The sequence below is a fragment of the Salvia splendens genome, chromosome 1 (assembly GCF_004379255.2).
Source record: "Salvia splendens isolate huo1 chromosome 1, SspV2, whole genome shotgun sequence".
NCBI lineage: Eukaryota > Viridiplantae > Streptophyta > Magnoliopsida > Lamiales > Lamiaceae > Salvia > Salvia splendens.
In genome coordinates this window covers 46,601,479-46,621,257 of record NC_056032.1, presented here as the reverse complement: position 1 = coordinate 46,621,257, position 19,779 = coordinate 46,601,479, and the positions used below count along the sequence as shown (strand labels likewise).

Genomic DNA, 19,779 nt, shown 5'->3' with positions numbered 1-19,779 from the left:
GCGCCTACAACTCTTCAATTAAATCCTTTTGGAGTCGAATATGAGCATCCACTTGGTGCATGTCGGCATGTGCTTGGAGGCGGCCGGCTTCATCGTGAGGTACCCCGCTTCGTACGTTGGGGGCGGCTACGCCGTGGCTTGGACCGGCTTCATTATCGTCGTTGGCCCAACTAGTCAGTTGTACACCTTCATCTTCGACAATCATGTTGTGCATGATAATACAGACGTACATTATATCAACAATGTAGTCGACATGCCACAAACGTGTTGGACCCCTAATTGCCGCCCATCGAGACTGGAGCATACCAAATGCGAGTTCCACGTCCTTGCACGCCGACTCCTGCCGTTCCGCAAAGTAGGCATTCCTCTCATCTGATGCGCATCTGATCGTCTTCACAAAGACGGGCCATCTAGGGTATATCTCATTCGCCAAGTAGTAGCCCATATCATGCCGGTTGCCGTTGGCGACAAAACTGATGGTCGGACCGACACCTTGGCACTGCTCGTTGAAAAGGGGCGACGAGTTATGGACGTTGAGGTCGTTGTTCGACCCGGCTACCCCAAAATACGCATGTCAAATCCACAGCCGGTAATCAGCTACGGCCTCGAGGATCATCGTGGGATTCTTTCCCTTGTAGCCGGTCGTGTAGAACCCCTTCCAGGCAGCGGGACTGTTCTTCCACTCCCAATGCATACAATCTATGCTGCCTAACATACCCGGGAACCCATGCTTCTCCCCGTGCATCTGCATCAGCTCCTGGCAGTCTTCGGGGGTAGGGCTTCGAATGTACTGATCACGGAATATTTCAACCACGCCTTGACAGAAATACTTCATACATTCAAGGGCAGTCGTCTCACCGATGTGGAGTTACTCGTCCCACATGTCTGCCGCGCCTCCGTAGGCCAACTGCCTGATTGTCGCAGTGCACTTTTGAATAGGTGTATGGTTGGTTCTGCCAGCCGCATCGTGTCTGAAGGGGAAACACAGATATCGATGCTCCATAGCGTCAACAATACGCATAAACAGGGCCCTGCTCATCCTGAAAAGGTTGGCGTTAAACCGTGGCTCCTGTGCGAAGTAGTCTTCATATAGCCGTTGATGTGCAGCTACGTGATCTCGTTCAATCACTGCTCGGCGGTGGACAACGGGTCGAGGTCGAGGTACCGCCGGCTGCAAGGCCCTTTGTATCGGCCGGTTTATCTCACTGGACGTATAGGCCTCCAACTCTTCGTTCATTTGCCGTTCGTACTCTTCAGCATCCCCACCACTACCACCACTACTACCACCCGCGTTACTCATTTCGCGTTGTTGATCTTGTACAGAAATTAAGATAAAGAGAAAACTCGTTCGCCGATCGGGAGCCTGCAATGGCGATATAGTGTTTCGAAAATTAAATAAAAAATGGGTCGGTCGATCGCTCGCCGATCGGGAGCCTACAATGGCGGCCAGCCGCCAGCCGACCGGCAAGCAGATCGGCCAGTGCCCAAAAATCGGCGTGCGCTCACCGATTTTCTCGCCGAATTGCCGCTCGCCACCTGCAATGGTTCGGCGAGCGAACCGGCCAGTGCCAGGAATCGGCTAGCCGGTCCGCTCACCGCCATTGTGGATGCTCTTACTGCGAGGAAATTTTGTCAAATGTCCTCTGCTTATTCTGTTTCCTCCGGTTTCATGCATTTCAACAAGAGTCGCTACATAATAGGAGTAGTATGTAATGTAAGGTAAATTGCCCAAAAATCATAAACTTTAATCACTTTTTTAGTCGATTCTATAATTTTAAAAAATACCAATTATATTCTTAATTGTCTCATAATTTGATATTTGCATGAAATTATGTCGTATGATGTGGCAGACGAAAATCGTTTGGTTACTGTCGTTTATTACACTTAGTCAGTCACGTTTTTAATTTTCACACCTATACACGCCACGTCAATAAATTCAGACATGTAACATGCTGGAATTTTTGCAATAGAACAAATTGAGAAGATTCTTACAATTATATGTAGTATATAATTAGTCATTTCATATAAAAGTAGCTAGGAACTGATCGAATTTGGTGATTTTTTTATTAATTTACCCTATAATGTTCAACGTCGATTAGGATATACGTAGTACCGTCCCATTAAATATATAATATTTGGTAATCGGCACGAGTTTTTATGTAGTGTTGTTTTATGAGTTAATGAAGAAAGAGTAAAGTAATAGAGATGTAGATGTTTCCATTTTAGAAAACGTTTCATTTTTAATGGAAAGAGGGTTTAACAAATCTACTTGCGGGTATTGTATGATCTTAATGGAAATTATCATTTAGACTTTTAAGTCGTCCTCCAACTCACATGGCGTAGGGAGTGGATCCCCTGATGTGGTGGGAACACAGCAGGGGCTGTTGTGCTATTAAACGGCAGCGTTTTGACCCAATTGCTACACTTCCTTTTCAATTCTGTTGCTATACTCTCTTATTTTATTATTATTTAATAATTTATTTGTTTAATGATTTTGTTTAATACAGAGTACAGTATATATTTATTAAACTACTCTACCTCTACCGTCTACACTCCACACATGAAATCGGAATTATTTACTATATTACTTTCTTGAATAGGGAATTTACTTATATAATAATAATGTTTGTTGAATATTAACTTTGGTAATTAAAATTCATCATTTAAAATTATTTAAAATATGATACTCCATAGTTAAAAGCTTGTTATAATACTCCATCTGTCATATTCAAGATGGCCACATTTTTAAATGGCACATGATTTTAGGTGAAGTAGTTGTACGTGATAAAGTAGAATGAAAAGGATGATTGAATATTTTAATGAGATGAGAGTGGAATTTATTTTCTAATATAGAAAGTGGATATATAAACTAAAATGGAAAGTTGGACATCTTGAGTCGGACGAAGGGAGTATGATTAAAAATTTATCACGATTTAAAGCTAAATAATAAAATTAAAGTGTACTCCCTCCATCCCAGAAAGTTAGTCACATTTTTTACATTTCCATCCGTCCTATGAAATTTGTCACATTTCACTTTTTACCATTTTTGGTAGTTGACCTATATTCTACTAACTCATTTCCACCCACATTTTATTATGAACTAATATGTAAAATTTCATATTCCACCAAGTTTTTCAACTCACGTTTCATTACATTTTTTTATAACTCGTGTCCAGTCAAAGTGTGACAAAATTTACGGAACGGATGGATTAATATTTTTAATTAATAAAAATAATTAAAATAATAATTTTGTTTCTTATAGGATAACCCGAACTTAATCTGAACCAACTCGAAATCATAAGATTATGAACCCACACTTAATAAAGCTTGAGTCAAATCCATTAATTTCGTACGAATTTATGTCGGATTATCGTGTCGGGAATTTTCAAACCTAATATTAATAGTTAAATACGTAAAATTGAAATAAGCATGCAAGTGAATATAAAAGCATGAAATGTTAATTAATTACTAAAATAAATAATCCATAAATTTAATAAATAGTTAAATGGTAATGAATCGTTATTTAAATAAAAAACTGATTCAGCATAAATTATTTAAAATATGGATTAGTTAATTTCTTAACGGAGATTATGATAAGTTTTAAAATGTTGAGACAATAATACGCTGGCTTAAATGAGAAAATAGGGAAAGTAGCAAATGGGTTAAAACGCGGCCGTTTAATAGCACAGCAGCCCTTGCTGTGTTTTCCCCAATAGCACTGGATCCACTCCCCATGGTGTATGGCCTCATTTCTCACTTCATAATTCCTCCTATTTTTATGTACAATCTATTTGTTGTTTTTTGAGTTTATCAATATAGATGATATTACAAGCCAAAAAAATGATAATCTAAAACGACACGTAATTAAAATCGGGACATGTATTTATTTCTGTGCAATAACTACAATTATTATTGGATAATTGTTTTTTAAAAAAAACATAGGACTGTAATGGAGTATTTGGATCTGTAAATTAATGTGGTATTTAAAAATTTTCAAAAAGTATTTGTGTGAATGTACACACGTGCTTAGTTTTCTTGTAACTTTATCAAACTAGTGTTAACACCCGCGCGACATAAGATTTTAAGTAATGAATACAAATTCTAATGAAATTATAGAAAATAAGAATTCAAAATAATATAAAGATTTATATAATTTTAAGTTTGATATAAAAAAAGTAAAATAAATGACAAAGAAAAGAAGTGTGACTAATGATAAAAGAGTATGAGCTAGTTAGACTACGATAAACAAATAAAGAAAATATGTGTGAGTAGATATCAAAGAGGAAAAAATCAGATAATTGGAAAAAAATAGCTCAACAATTGTGATCAACAAAACATAAATATCCGTTTTGAAAAAATTATTTGTAAACAACATTTGTAGTGAAATCACCCCTACTAATTAGAATAAGTATTCATAACATTTTAGACTATTAATAATATTATAAACAATAACAAAAAGAAAAATGTACTCCTCTCAACTCACACAAAATGAAACATTTCATATTCGGCAAACAGTGCCACAACTTAAATTATGAACTAAGTGGAGTCAAATAAAATAAAATAAATAAACCATATATTACTAATATTATGCACATGACATAAGATTTTCAAATAATGAAGATAAACTAAACTATTCGATCCTTCACAACTTGTAACTCTTTAAAGAACAACATATAATTGAGTATGACAAAAAACAGATTTCTTCAAATATAAAGCAACATAAACAATGTAGAGCAATATATATTTCAAATAACATCAAATACTATTAAATAAAACTCTATTTGTGATTTAGAATTAAGATAATACTGAATGAGATTTTGGCTAATTTATAAGAAAAAAATGTGATTTTTTGAATTACATAACACGTGCTTAGTTTTCTTGTAACTTTATCAAATTAATTTGAATAAACTGAATTAATAATTATTAAATGATCACAGATCCATTTCATGCATTTGGATATGGAGCAGGTTTATATCATTGGATCAGTTGTCTCATCCATTAAGGTGCCTATGAATCAGCGCGGGGAATAGTCACTGAGTCCGCCGGTGGATACCATTATAATTACCAAAAAAATAACTATCAAGATGATAAATAATAACAATAACAACAATAATAATAATAATAATAAAATATAGTTTTGGGAAAACAAATAAGGATAAAATTTTAGAGTCAAATGGTGCATTCTCAGTCAAATATTCGCTGTCGTTGCTTAGTTAAAATGATAATGACAGTGATTAACATAATCTGACTAGTGACTATATTTATTTTACCATCCCCTGTCACAAACTTGAGATTATATCTTACGTATGAGAGAGACTTTGAAATTCGATACTAATCTATTTTATCATAGCATTATTGAAGATGGAGTTTTAATTTCAAAGACAATATTAGAGTAAAATGTTATTAATGGTCAATTAAATAGCATTGAATTTGAATATGACACATTAAATTTAATTTAAAATATAACAATTTGTTCGTTGTAAATATTTTGCAATAAAAGTTATTTTAATTACATGTTATCTAGGAAATACTCCTTATCAATTTAGTGGTGGTTAATTAGGCACTAAACAAATTATAATTAATTAAATCATTTCTAATTAACATAGCTTGTTTATATCAAATGAAAGCTCTTTGTACAATCTTCATTTATGATGCATAAAAAAATATTTTATTTAGAATGATATTACATGAAAAATAATAGATGTATATATTTTGTGTAAAATGTGGAAAATAAAAGAAATTGAAAAATGAAAAAAACTACTAACATATAGTACAAATTTAATCGATATAACCAATCTTTAAATTATCTACAAATATATATATTTTGAATACTATATGTATAATCAAAGCTAATTCAATGATTTTATATTCTTTTCATTTTAAAATTCATAATAAATATTTTTAAACCGTATTATAATGAAATAGAGAAAATGTGTTTTTGTGTAAAAAAGGAAAATCATGAAAAAAATATATATTGCCATACCAAAAAGATGCTTCAATAAGGCCAATGTCCAACATAAAAGTTATATAAGAATATTAAAAAATATACATAGGTATACTGTATACATTTGTCATTATATTATGAGCTAAGATCATAAATTGAAGTGGGCAATAAAATTAGATGTCTAGATTCAATAGTCAAAAGTCAAAGATGTGTATATTATTGACTGTCTTTTTTAATTATACTCACATACTTAGAGAGAACATTTTAGTAATTGAATTTTAATTTCTTATCCAACCAAGTGTTGGGTTACAAACCTATCTCACATCGGATGAGTGAGGGAAGTTGGAAGGTGTATATAATTTCTATCCAACCCAATTAGTTTGAGGCCTTTTGAGGAGTGACCCAAAAACAAATCCGTGCGGGCTTGACCTAAAGCGGACAATATCAAACTAATGTTGCAGTCGACGATCCTAACACCAATATGGTTTAATCAGTGGAGATTATCAAAACTATAACTGGAAATTTGAGTTTGAAATTTATCAATATCTTTAGGTCTGTTTGATACGTAAATTAAAAAATGATGAAAAAATAAGTGGAGTTGAAAAAACAGATTTATTGGCTTTTCTTATATATCAAAGTATCAAACATTGGATAAACTCATAAACCAAGACTCTTTTTTTTACTTTTCTTGAGTATCAAGGTTTTAGAGTCAAGTATTTTAACATACATAATCAAGACCAGCTATACTACTTCAAACATTCAAAATCAATGGTGATTATTAATAAATAAGTGTTTAATTATGCATCTTATATTTAAGTAATCACTAAATATAAAAGGTTAGACTTAATAAGTTTGAAATGCAATTTGTAAGCATTTTCGCCTTTATTTAGCAATGTGGAGACAAGTATAGTGCACATATTAATTATTAAATGAGGTAAAGAATTCTACAAAAGCAGCTGAGATGAAAGACTGGCAATTAGGGGAAATTAAGAAGGTCATTAAATTAATTAATACGATGTCGTATTAATGCGTTTACTTTGAGCCTACCATTCAAATTCAAATTGAAAATGAGGAAGACTACTACACCATATCAACACTATAATAGATCACATATATATCAAATCAATTGATACACTTGAATTGACAAAAAAATTAAAATGACTTGTGACACTATGTTTAGTATAATTTTAATTTGAAATAAATGTAGACGCGATTTGGGTGCTGAAATAAAGAAAACGACGTAGTTTGATGTCTTATTCTTCATTATAGAGCGTCGTCGGGGTGTAAATGCCATGGCGGAGTTTAATTTCAATTTCATTAGTGTGTTCTCATTGACAAGTTGGGTGATCAATATTTTTTTAAAATAATTAATACTTCTTATAAATCATCCTTGGTTGGTCGTAAAAGGTAATTCAACATTTGATTAATCAAACTCTATATAAAGCCTACTTCAGGAAAAAAGAAAAAGACTAAACCCATAAATATATAGGTCCAACTAATGATTCGAAATTAAAGCCCATTTTACTTTCAACAAATTATGGTCTCAATTTAACTAATAACACTCAATTTAACTAATAACAGCCCAATACTATTCTATTCACTTAGGCCTTTATTGGTTTCCCGACCACTATTTCTGCCGCATGACTCTCTATATCTTGTTATCTCTGTTGCTAAAAAAACGATCATGACAATTTCGTTCGACCCTAAAAAAACAGGCTATTGTTCAAGTCTAGGGGGTCAACCACCCATAGATCTGCCGTTATATGAAATCGATGTGCAAAAGCCCGAGATGGTGGGAGAAACGACGTCGTACACAACGTGTTCGGTCACATGCCCACTAAACCATCATTAATTGCAAAAAAAATCAAATGTTTTATTGTGGGTTGCAGCCTAAGTAAGCAATCCCTTTTATTGCAAGACAATCACCTTAGCAAACCATAATTTCACCCTAGGAAAAAAACAACATCTTCCAAAACATACTTAACTCAACTACTATACCAACAATTCGTACTATATAATTCGAGTTTAGTATTATCAAGTTACGTCGTTTGGTGTAGTACTTCTTTGTCCATGCATTACTAAGTCAATCAACACTTTTTGGCTTCACCATCATGATGCCTTTGCTTATTTATTCCATTCGTTACTAAGTCAACATTAGGCACGAATTAAAGAATTAAAATATGATTTGGGATAGTCCTATATTTAGATTTAATGAGTTGATCTATCTGTGAAAGAAATAAACAAGAAATTGCCATTTGCCAAATTGAAATTGCATTACAAAATGAGACTACATGTCATTAGGCCCTATACTACTACTCATCTAAATCACTAGAAGAGATGTCAGTGATCTCACTCGACGACCACGGCGACATCGGTATAAACGGCGTCGTTTGAGCAATGGAGTGTCCTAACTCTGCTGCCCCATGATTTCTTGCTCTCATCACCCTTTGGTACAAACGGCAAACAACCCAATTCCCCACTTTCATCATCAGCCTCTGCATAAACATAAATACCATAAAATCTTAGTCCAATTCAGACAACTTTTTAAAAAAATAATCAAATTTTATATATTTATCATTTTAGTTCGTCCATCAAATTAACTTTAAGCAAACTTTTTCACAGTAAACTTTATCATTTAACTACTTTTCTTCCTATCATACTATTTTTTAAAACTATTTTCGCATTAAAACTCTATCATACAAAGTGTGAATTACCTGATCCAAGAATGGTGTCTTGAGATGGCCAGCAATAGTGAATTCTTGCATAATCCATTGAGTCTTCATGTTCCTACCCTGATAAAAAACAAATGTTTTCATCATTCCAATCACATGATTGCTCTCTCCAGCCACAATCTGCTTTTCCTTGCCACTTGATTTCCAGTACCCACAACTGCTGCATTTGCTCATCAAATTCTTCTTCCTTTTGCAGAAGAAAAACCTCTTCTCATTCAACCCACCTTCACCAAAATCAGACCTTTGTTTTGAAATTTCTTCCAAAATCAGAAAAAATGAATCAAAAAGATGCAATTTTGAACAAGCCCAACAAAAAATCTGCTCTATCATTTTTCATATCAGTTAATTTTAGCGGTTCTTGAAATCAGCAAAGAGAAAACAAGAACTAACCAGGCAAATCCCATGGATTGAATTGGAAAGCTTCCAATTCAGGAATGACATTTGCTGGCAATGGCAAAGACAAAACCTTTTTCTTTAAATAGTACAGAAGCTCTGCATCGGTGGGGTTGAATCTGAAACCAATTGGAAGATTCGCAATCTCCATTTTCAGCCTAGAAAGAGGGAAAGATTTTTAAGGTAGGTTTAAGAGAGAGAGGGAAATTTTCTTGTGGGCTATCTTGAGACATATGGTGCTGATCTTTATATAATGCCATCCACAATGGGGCGGAAGACCTCGGGCGCGCTATCGTCCGTCATTGTGGCATCGCGGACGAAAGATGATGCGTCGTCCGCGGACGATGGGGCATTGTCCGCCCACTGTGGGTGACGCGGACGATACAACGCGTTTTAGTTTTTTTTTTAAATTCGAGAATTTTGTTACGCGTTTTAGTTTTTTTTAAAAAAATTCGAGAATTTTGTTAACGGCCTCGACCCCGACCCCAGCGACGATCCAGGCGACACTTGCCTACGCGGATTTGGCAACGGCCTCGATGGCGCGGACGTTGTTGGATACGCACAACGCCCTTATGAAGTGTACGGATCCGGCCCAAGCCGAGCGCCTCCAGAGGTTGAGCGATGAGTTGAGCCGAAAGTTGGAGTTTTTGTAGGATAGTCATTTTTTTATTTCTAACTCGTGTAATTTTTTTTAAAAAATCAAATAATTTTTTGCCGTTCTTTTAGTTAATCATTGTGTTTTTTAATATGTTTGCATTTATATATTTGAAAACATTTAAATTAAATAATAAAAATAGTAAAATGCTTAGGGCGCTTCACTGCAGGTGGAAGGGCATGAGGATAAAATGCTGACGTGGCGGCTTTAGGGCGGGCTTTAGGGCGCCCCGGCGCCCCATTGTGGATGGCCTATAAGAAGAATGCAGAGAATTTTTAACATTTTAGAAAAGAAAAATGGAAAGTTTTCAACCCAAATTAAGGTTTGGGTTGCCTTTTTTTCTTCCTGTTTTTATGAATTTAATTTGAGAAATCCTAATTTCCTAATTCTTCTCGAATTCGACGTTTCCATTGACTATTTAATTGGTAAAACCAATATTATAAAAAGGTAAAAACTACACGTACGTTTAAATATTGACTTTTATTAGTAAAGTTTTAATTGGCCACCTGGAAATCCTATTCCTCTTCGGACTCGACCCTCAATTTGGTTTCAATCTCTCGACTTCAAACAAATATGTTTAGAGCGGAATTCCCGGCGGAATTCCGCGGGCGTCAACGTAATGACGGATGTCCGCACGGAATTCCCCGCGGAATTCCGCGGAACGCCGCGGAACTGCGAATTCCTTCGCGGAATTCCGTATCCGTACCTGGGATGCGCAATGGCGGACGTCCGCCACGGAATTCCTGCACGCTGGTGGGAATTCCGCGTAGACGTCCGCCATTGCTGATGCTCTTAGACAATAACGACGTTTCTTTGTACATTAGTATAGTATTTTTCAATTAGGTGATACAATTATTTTTTTAGTACTATTATTTATGAGTTGAGAGGTTTTAAGGTAAAATCCTTATAAGTGGAATGGGTGTATAAAATCGCATACATGAATTCTACTAGAAATAAGTGTGTTGTTGTAAATGGTTTATTAGTATTGTTCATTATTTAATAAAATTTTAAACTTTCTTTAACAGCTTTGGTTTTGCATGTGATTACGGGTAATGGGAACAAAAAATTTATAAAAAAATATAGAATTGACAAATTAGAGTGAAAATGTCATTAAAATTAACCCCTACATACATTACAGTACAAAGGTGCTTTGACATACAATCCTCCGATAAAGAAAAGAGAGTAAGACTTGGGACATCTAATTGGAAAATGACTAGACATTAACCTATACAAAATAGAGCTTTTATTTTCCAATTGCTAATCATCCTAAGTTTGAAAAAGGAGTAAAAGAAAAAAGAAATATGTGCAGTGTAAGAAACTACAGACCCCCTAAACACAAACACACACACACACACAAGATTAGTCCCTCAAATTCAACTAATTATACAATGGTGGTGGTGTGTATTGTATCATCATTATTGATGTATTAACTCAGGAATGAGCTTCAACAAGAATTCCAGCTCCATTTGTGAGAACTGGGGCCTGCTCCCTTCTACTATAACTTGCTCCTCTCCCTCCATTACAATCTTCTCCTCGACGTCGCCCCTCGGCCTCGCCATCTTTGACACGGCTTCCGATATCTCCCTCACCAGATCCACGATCACCCCGTCCACCCCCATCAAATGTTGCATATACACGGCCTCAGTCATATTACTGAAATCAACAGCACCAAACAATCATGATTATGACTCAATACACTCGTGTTGTTAAACTACAGTGTCAATCAGAATGTAGCGGGTATGCATCCACTTCATTTTGCCGTATGTGAGCAAAGAGAGTTTAAGTTCATACAATCCTGATCCTATATATCGTGTTGTTAAACTACATAGGTGTGAATCAGAATGTAGCATGTATGCATCTATTAATCGATATACTCACTTCAGTTTGCCGTATGTGAGCAAAGAGAGTTGAAGATCTTTGATTTTCTTAACTGCTCCCGGTTGTCTAAAGATGCCCCTCACCTCGGAAACAATCCCTTGCAAGTCACCCTCCACACATAGTTTGAGGGCTTCCTCCAAGGAATTTCTCCTTATATCACCATAGATCTCGTTTCCTCCATTAGTGAGGAAAAACACCTGCACACAACAAACATTGACAACCATTACAAATCAGAGATCAATATTGCAACAATTTTCAAGAATTGAGTTCGTTCAGACAGCTTACGGGGTAGGTGTTCTGGAGTTGCCTGACAACAAGAGCAGCATCTGGCTGGAAGGTGGAAAATATAATTGGCCGTTCGTTGGCATGATTGAAAACCACTTGCAATATAGCTTGCAACACATTGGTTAGCTGCTGTTGCTGATATACAATGTAGTCATCAAATTTTAACTCAATGTTGAACCCCAAAGAAGGGTTAACTTTCTCGAATGCCTCCTGCAGAGTGCATGCGGGTTCATCAGATTCAACGGCCCAATTTAAAAAATTTCCTTCTTTTGTTTTCCTCAACAATGTTTTCCCCTCCAAACCAAGCTCCCTCTGAGGACCGTAGGTAAGGAACTCAGAGAGTGACAATTCTGTGACTCTCTTCTCAAAAATTGATCCCTGAAACATACATTAATGTCTCTTCAAATCATTTTTACATTGAAAAGATTCACAATATACAATCATGGCTATCAAAAGATTGGGAAGAGTTATCAACTTCTTATATGATTCAGGGCTATGACTAGCACCTAATATTACCAATATTAGGTTGAAAAGATACACAATATGTAATCATAACATCTAAAATGACCAAAAATTAGGTTAAACACAAGAAAAAAGGCGAAGAAGGTCTTGCATTGAAACGATTCACCATATATAATCAAGGCTATGAAAAGATTGACAACAATTACCAACTTCTGATATGATTCAAGGCTATGAATAACATCTAAAATGACCCAAAATTAGGCTGAAAACAAGAAAAGGGGGAAGGTCTTACATTTTCCTCAGAGTAGATGAAGTTGTCATGAAAAACGATGGGGCAGCCATCCTTTGTCACCTACAAAAACCAGAGTCGTATTCTTTACTCCCCTGTCCAATACTCTTGCTTCAAAAGCACTAGATCGAGTACTTTTTTTATTCAAGAGCAAAGACCATAAACATAGAATTCCATCCACGCATAACGAAGAAAATAAGGAAAAACCACAAAAGCAAACCAATCAGTATCTTGATCAAATTAACAGGCGAAATTGTTAATTTTCAAATTGATCAAATCTAGCACCTCAAATGTGATATTGTTTGTTTTCCGAAAATAAAATTGAGCTGAACAAGAAAAAAAAAAATTGGAAGGCAAAACGACGTCGTCCCTACGCGGCGACAACGCACCACCGCTTTGAACAGTAGTGATAGAAAAGGGTGGGAAAAGACAAATTTTCACGAAAATGGCGAAAATTACGTAAACAACACCGAAAATCGGCGAATTCAGCTTGGAGAAAAAACAAATAAGCGTGTTAAAAAATAACCGCGGAAAACGGCGACGGCGGTGGAAACAAGGGGAAAAATCACAAACGCAAGCTTCATTCAGGAAAAAAACACGGAGAGATGAATTCGTACCTGAACATCAAACTCGATGAAATCAATGGCGTGTTTTCCGGCAGTATTGAACGAAAGGATCGTATTCTCTTTCACTGCCTTCATCCTCAAATCCGATGATTGCAACATGTTCATCCCGTTCCCCCTGTGCCCGATCACCAGGAATTTCGGCACCTTAGCCCTCTCAATGTCCACACCTGCAATTCCAAACGCAGCGCTTCGATCAAAATCCAGCTGAAACGAAAAACAAAATTGAAATTCGAGGCGATACCTTTCGAGAACCGCGAAGTGCAGAGAGAGAAAGATGCATTGTCGTGGACACAATCGAGGTTGGGAACGTCGGAGACGTGAACGGCTTTGAGGGCCATTGTGGATGTAGAGAGTGAAATGGAGAGCGAGAGAGGAGGAGAGGATTCAATCGGTATTGTCGAATTTGTTGTGTTGGGGAAGCGGTTGAACGATGGCTATTTAAGGCGGGAGTCGGCTTCGAGGAATATTCCATTTCTCATTCCTAAAAATCCGCTTTATTCATTTGGATATATATATATTATTTTTTACTAGTCATCCCTCATTATTAAAAACATTTTTCCAATTATAGAAACTCTCTGCTCCTTAAAAATCGTATGCGCTTAAAGGTTATATTTATTTTAAATTGTTCTCCACACTTATTATATCCTCCATTTATTTTTCTGTAATTATTATGCTGATATTTCAAGTATATCATACGACAAGTAGATAGATAAAATACAAGCAGCTGTATATAATACTTCCTCTGTCTAATTGTAACTTTTTTTCAAAAATTATTTAATTATTCCATTTAAAATGAACATTTTTAAAAATAGAAACAACACTAAAAGCATATTCTGTTTGCAAGATTATACATCGAGATTAAATATGTAATGTGTTTGGTTCATAAGATTCAATCTCAACAATTCAATCCTAAACGGTTTAGATAAACATGGAATAATTAGGTATAGCTAATTTCTTCCAACTAAAATAATTTCACAATTTAATCTTATATTATATCTTAATATTATTTTATCTATGAAACTGAATATCACTTAATTCTATTTTTTATATTTTTTCATTTTATTTTTTACATTAACTCAAAAATAAGACTATATAAAATTTTATATTAAAATTAAATATTTTATATTTATTAAACGGAGAGAATATATATGGCACAAATTATGATGGAAAATAAATGAGTCATCAATATGTTCAATCTTCTCGGGCCACATTGCATCATGTCGTTTTATTTTTTTGGCGGTTATTGGATAAAGGTGAAGTATAGTTTATTCTTAAAATTGAAAGGATTATATCCAAAGAAAAATGAAGGTTTGGTTAGGTAAATCACAACCTTTAAATTTTGGGTGGAATAGGCACAAAATACGGAATCTCTAGTAATAAAAAACGGAAAAAATGATGCTACCTCATTATAATAGAAGTCTATATTTCACTCATCATATATTCTTATGAGATAGACTAAAATAAAAAAAATTGAACTTTTATTATATAATGGAGATAGTACTAGTATTTTATTTGGCGGACCAAAGAAATATTCATCCAAATAATAATTTATTTTGCTATTTTAAGGTATCTAAAATTTAAAATCTATTTATTTATTATTAATTTTGTATTAAATTATTACACTCCTATTAAGCAACGTCTATTATAGCACTAATTCAGCCTCTTGATATAGGTTTCATTTTCAACGGGCGTAGTTACGTTAACTCATTTAATTAGGTAAATTTAATTTCAAGCTTTAAACAATGTCGTTTTACAATGCACGTGAATTCAAAAACAAATGAAATAAAATTGACCCTATAGGCACAACCCATGCTTCAAAACCGAAGCAACAATCGTTTGGTTTAAAGAGTTGGCCCAACCCAAAATCCCATTTCTCACACATCTCTACAAATAGTAGTAGTACTAACATTTTGTAGCAATAAAACAATTTTTGATTCAATAAAATGAGATTTTCTTGATTAGATAAAGTATCTTAGTTAGTGAAACAAGTCATTTTATGAAACAAGTTATTAATTTCAACAAATTAAAGTCAAATTCATCGATAAAGTGCACGATGGAGACGACGAATTACCCGACTCGCACGAATCGGGATATGGCGGCAATCCTTCCCAGCCGTCGGGATATTGCGGATATCCTTCTCAGCCGTCGGGATATGACAGCTATTCTTCTCAGCCGTCGGGATATGGCAGCTCTCCGTCCCAGCCATGGAGTTGGAGTCAATCTCCCCGCCGTGGGCATCGAGTCCAACTCCTCCTCCATCTCAGCCGTGGAGGTCTTCTCCCACGCCCCAACCGATTAGACGGTGGCGGCGTTTTTATTTGTATTTTGTTTTAAATGTTCGTTGTATAATTTTACCGTTGCCAATACAACGAATATTCGGTCTCAATTACCTCGTTTTATAATTATTTAAATTCCGATGATTTTAAAACTAAAGGAAGAAATTAAAATAAAAATTGGTTATAAAATTTCGGGGCTATTGGCAGTGTCCGCCTATAGTGGCGGAAACCTTTTTTGGGGGCGGACAAAAAAATTGTGGCTGTGGACAAAAAAGGGGGCGGGGCTATTGGGGACGTCCGCCTTATAGTGGATACTCTTAATGGCAGTTTCCTCCATAAATAACTATAACTCCAATTAGGGCATCGACGCCAAAGACGTCTGCCTCATTGAACAGGTGTGACGATCGTAGAACGTTGATGTCGTTGTTTGATCCAGCGACCCCAAAATACGCATGCCAGATTCGCAATCGGTAATCAGCAATGGCTTCCAGAATCATCGTGGGATGTCTGCCTTTGAAACCAGAAGTGAACTGCCCCTTCCAAGCCACCGGACATTTCCTCCACTCCCAGTGCATGCAATCGATGCTCTCCAACATCCCTGGAAAATGATGTGCAGTCCCGTGCATATCTATCAATCTCTGGCAATCATCGGCCGATGGCTTCCGTAGATACTCCCCTTTGAAGATATCCTTAATGCCCCTGCAAAATTGCCTCAACGTCTGTAGGGCAGTCGTTTGGCCCATCTGTAGGTATTCGTCGAACATGTCAGCGGGCCCGGCATAGGCAAGCTGCCTAATTGCCATCGTACACTTATGTTATGTCGACAAGCCGGGTCGGCCGGTGGCATCATATCGCAAGTTGAAGCACTTGAACCGTTGCGGCAAACACGTTGCTATATGGACGAAGAGATTTTGCGACATTTTGAATCGCCTACGGAAAACCTCTGGCGGATAACGGGCGTTCTCGTTGAAGTAGTCTTCCATCAGCCGGTGGTCAGCCCCGGCATGATCACGGTCGAAATAGCGCCGATGATAGAATGGCCGAGGGACTGCCACCGCCGCCGCCGCATCTTCCGCCTCGTCGGCTTCACTTTGCACCGTTGCAACAAGGTTTTGGAACTCCAGATCTACCGCTTATTGGAATTGTTTATCGTCGGAATCCATAGTTGCAAGGTTGAATTGAAATTGGAAGGAAATATTGGAAAGATTGGAGAAAAATGGAAGTGAAATGAAGTTGGAAAAATGGAATGGAAGTGTAGTATTTTATAAAGAATTTTCGAAATTTACAAAAAAAAATTAAAATCCGCGGCCCGCTGCAATGAAGGGTCGCGGCTCACACGGCTCAGCGTCGTGAAGGCAGCGGCTCGCCCTCGGCCTCGGCCCTGCGCCACGCCTCTCGGCTCTCTGCAATGGGGGGCCGCGCACCAAGCCGCGGCTCCACCATTGTGGACACTCTAACTATATACAAACTTCAGGCCAGCAGCATTTAAAGAGGAGAGATGGAGAGAGAGACCTAACTGAAATGCTCGCTGCTTTTATATTAATTGGTGAAGACAGACAGACGCCATTAATTGCGGTGACGTGCAAAATTAAATGGGGTTGCGTTTATCGCTGCATTTGTCTGAGCCTCTCAGTCCCAGCCCAGCCCAGCCCCCCTTCAATTTCTCATCTGCCCCTTCTCCCTCTCATTTATTGTTTCATCTTTTCCTTATCCCTAATCACTACACTAATCCATCCTTTATCGTATACTAACTACTACATAAATTACAAATTATTTCAAATTCCACACTTTTTCAAAACTCAACTCAACTACTAAATATAATCGATAGCCAGGCAATTAGTTTTAAGTTTTACTAACATTTTGCCGTAAACGAGATATGATTGCAAAAATTGGATACTTCAATATTTCTAATACCACTCGATCTACTTGATTAACACGAAAAAGAGGAGGGATTAAAGTCTTAATCACTTCAACTTACAACACTTGATTTGAAAATTCATCATATTTTTTTTTCACAACTCTAGCTTACTCAAAGATGAAGCTAATACTAACTCCGACGATGGCGGCGGCGGAGCTGGAGTTGCTTGTTTCAACGGCAGCGGAGGAGCTGGAGCTGCTTGTTTCAGTGGCAACGATTGGTCAGATCTCAGCCTGACCGGTGGAGCCGCACACACCGGAATCACAGACCTAATTTGAACCGCGGGCGCGAATCTCTGAGCTCCGGAGAATTTGGGGATCAATCCAATTTCCAGATCATGACATGTTGATGGAGTTGAAAAGTTTGTTCTTCTCTCAATTTCTGCCCCAAATTGACCGTAGACTCCTCCAATTTTCCCTCCATAAATCGAACTCGAACTCGAACTCGAACTCGAGCTGCCGGGCTCTTTTTTGATGGCGGCGCAAATCTTGTTAATCCATTCGTGATCCTCATCCAAGAACTGCGGCGGAGGAGATTCTTCAAGCGTTGCGGATTTGGAACCGGGCGGCCAGTAGGGTGGCAGGATTTTGGAAGCCGTCCGCGGCGGCGGCGGAGGGAGAAGAGAGAGAAAGCTGCTGTGTTTCTGAGCCGTCTCTAAAGAAGCTTCCGGAAACTTCCACAGCCGTTTATTAAGGAGGTTGTTGCTGTCTCTTTGGATAATACTAGGCCTCTGCATTCTCGCTCTACTTTGCTGCTGCTGCTGTTGCTGATGATGATGATTATCTCTTCTTCTTATCACTCTGCCGGAATTTGAACCGCCGCCGCCCACATTTTCTTGTTCCGACAAAGGCACTACAAAAACAATTTCAATTTTATTCTCAATTTACACAGCAATGGAATAGTAGGAGCAATAAAAAAAAGCATACAGTACTTTGTTTCAATTGGGACCAAGCAGCAATCGCAGCATTCTTCTCCGCTTGCTTCTTGCTCTTGGCAGCGTCGCCGGAGAAGCTCATTCCGGCGATCTCCACCGTGCTGGTGAAGACCGGCACGTGTCCGGGCCCCGACCGGACCGTGGTGTAAACTGGCAGCTTTAAACCGGCTCTGTGGGCTGTTTCCTGAAGCAAATTCTTGTAAACTCCGGTCTCATCCTACACACACAACACACATTCAAATAAAATATAACTACACCTTATTACATAGTACAAAATACTATTCGACAACATTTTGTATTGGTAAAAAAAAGTTCATTAAAATTTGAAGTTACTAGTACAAATTGAGAATGAATATGTAATAATAAAACTTTTTTACTACTAATTTGAAGAAGTATTTATGTATGAACTGACGAGAACGCGGGCGGTGAGGGATTTGGAGGGGCCGCGGGCGGAGAGGGAGTTGAGGGCGGCCTCGGCGGCGGCGTGCTCAGCGTGGCGGAGGGTGGAGGAGTAGGTGGGGCCCTCGAAGAGCTCGCCGTTAAAGTTGACGGAGGCTTTGAATCTGGGGGCGTGATCGGGGCCTTCTCTTACGCACGCGTATGACGGCAGGTTGAAGCAGCTTCTTTGAGCTAGTTCTTGAAGTTGGTTTTTGAACATGGTGTTTTTGGAGGAGAGATGATGGAGTAAAGATTTCTCTCACTCGCTTAATCTCACCTACTTCACTTCATTTCTCTCTCTTTGAGTGAGGAGTAAAGATTTGAGGGGGCTTTTATCTATACACAGAATACAGATGCTGAGAATGTTTGTTGATGTGGAAATGTTCGGTTTCAGAAAGCTTCATACTAACCCTCCCGTGAACAATAGAGATATTGGTGAGAACATATACTCACATTATTTTTGTATAGAATAGCGTCATTTTATTATGAATGGTGATTAAAATGATACTCATTTATCTGAAATAAATTGATTTTGATATATTAGTTTTGAATTTTTATTAAATAATTCGTGAAGAATTAAAAATTGCACTCAAGATTTAAAATTTATTAGACCAATTATCCCTGGTTATAATATAATCATTTTTGGCTTCTTAGTAAACGAAAAGCTGTGTTTGCTACACCTTTTTGGTTTGGAGGATTGATTTTATGTAATTCAAAAGTAGGAGTAATACTTATTAAAGACATTTATAACGATTTTGAATTCTGTTGTATATCGTTGACCATAAAGAAAACATTTTTTTCTGTATATTAATTTGATAAGACATGTAGTTATGGATATGAAGATAAAAAGTTAGAAATGTATTCATCCACCATACTGCATTCTAATAATGACAGATTTTATGAGGGGCATTTAAAATGCCCACTTGAAATACATCGTGCTTCATTGCTA

At 36.9% G+C, this 19,779-nt stretch overlaps 3 protein-coding genes across 4 annotated transcripts; all 3 read right to left on the bottom strand.

The window, feature by feature from the left end:
* Nucleotides 1-8,172: 8,172 nt before the first annotated feature.
* Nucleotides 8,173-9,276, bottom strand: LOC121803388 (NAC domain-containing protein 83-like). 2 transcript variants are annotated; one of them, XM_042203062.1, is made up of 3 exons: nucleotides 9,067-9,276; nucleotides 8,659-8,933; nucleotides 8,173-8,439 (listed from the first exon to the last, which is right to left on the bottom strand). In XM_042203062.1, exons 1-3 carry the CDS (start codon nucleotides 9,218-9,220, stop codon nucleotides 8,257-8,259), a joined length of 612 nt encoding a protein of 203 aa, XP_042058996.1. In that variant the 5' UTR covers nucleotides 9,221-9,276; the 3' UTR covers nucleotides 8,173-8,256. The 2 variants fall into 2 exon arrangements, with proteins under 2 accessions (XP_042058996.1, XP_042059001.1); XM_042203067.1 differs by having other exon boundaries at nucleotides 8,659-8,900.
* Nucleotides 9,277-10,817: 1,541 nt separating this feature from the next.
* On the bottom strand, nucleotides 10,818-13,683 carry LOC121802664 (glycerophosphodiester phosphodiesterase GDPD1, chloroplastic-like). Its single transcript, XM_042202343.1, has 6 exons — nucleotides 13,506-13,683; nucleotides 13,256-13,431; nucleotides 12,642-12,701; nucleotides 11,888-12,265; nucleotides 11,603-11,799; nucleotides 10,818-11,377 (listed from the first exon to the last, which is right to left on the bottom strand). Exons 1-6 carry the CDS (start codon nucleotides 13,600-13,602, stop codon nucleotides 11,140-11,142), a joined length of 1,146 nt encoding a protein of 381 aa, XP_042058277.1. The 5' UTR covers nucleotides 13,603-13,683; the 3' UTR covers nucleotides 10,818-11,139.
* Nucleotides 13,684-17,420: 3,737 nt separating this feature from the next.
* LOC121802652 (double-stranded RNA-binding protein 3-like) lies at nucleotides 17,421-19,278 on the bottom strand. Its single transcript, XM_042202333.1, has 3 exons — nucleotides 18,805-19,278; nucleotides 18,390-18,609; nucleotides 17,421-18,310 (listed from the first exon to the last, which is right to left on the bottom strand). Exons 1-3 carry the CDS (start codon nucleotides 19,048-19,050, stop codon nucleotides 17,553-17,555), a joined length of 1,224 nt encoding a protein of 407 aa, XP_042058267.1. The 5' UTR covers nucleotides 19,051-19,278; the 3' UTR covers nucleotides 17,421-17,552.
* Nucleotides 19,279-19,779: the final 501 nt, after the last annotated feature.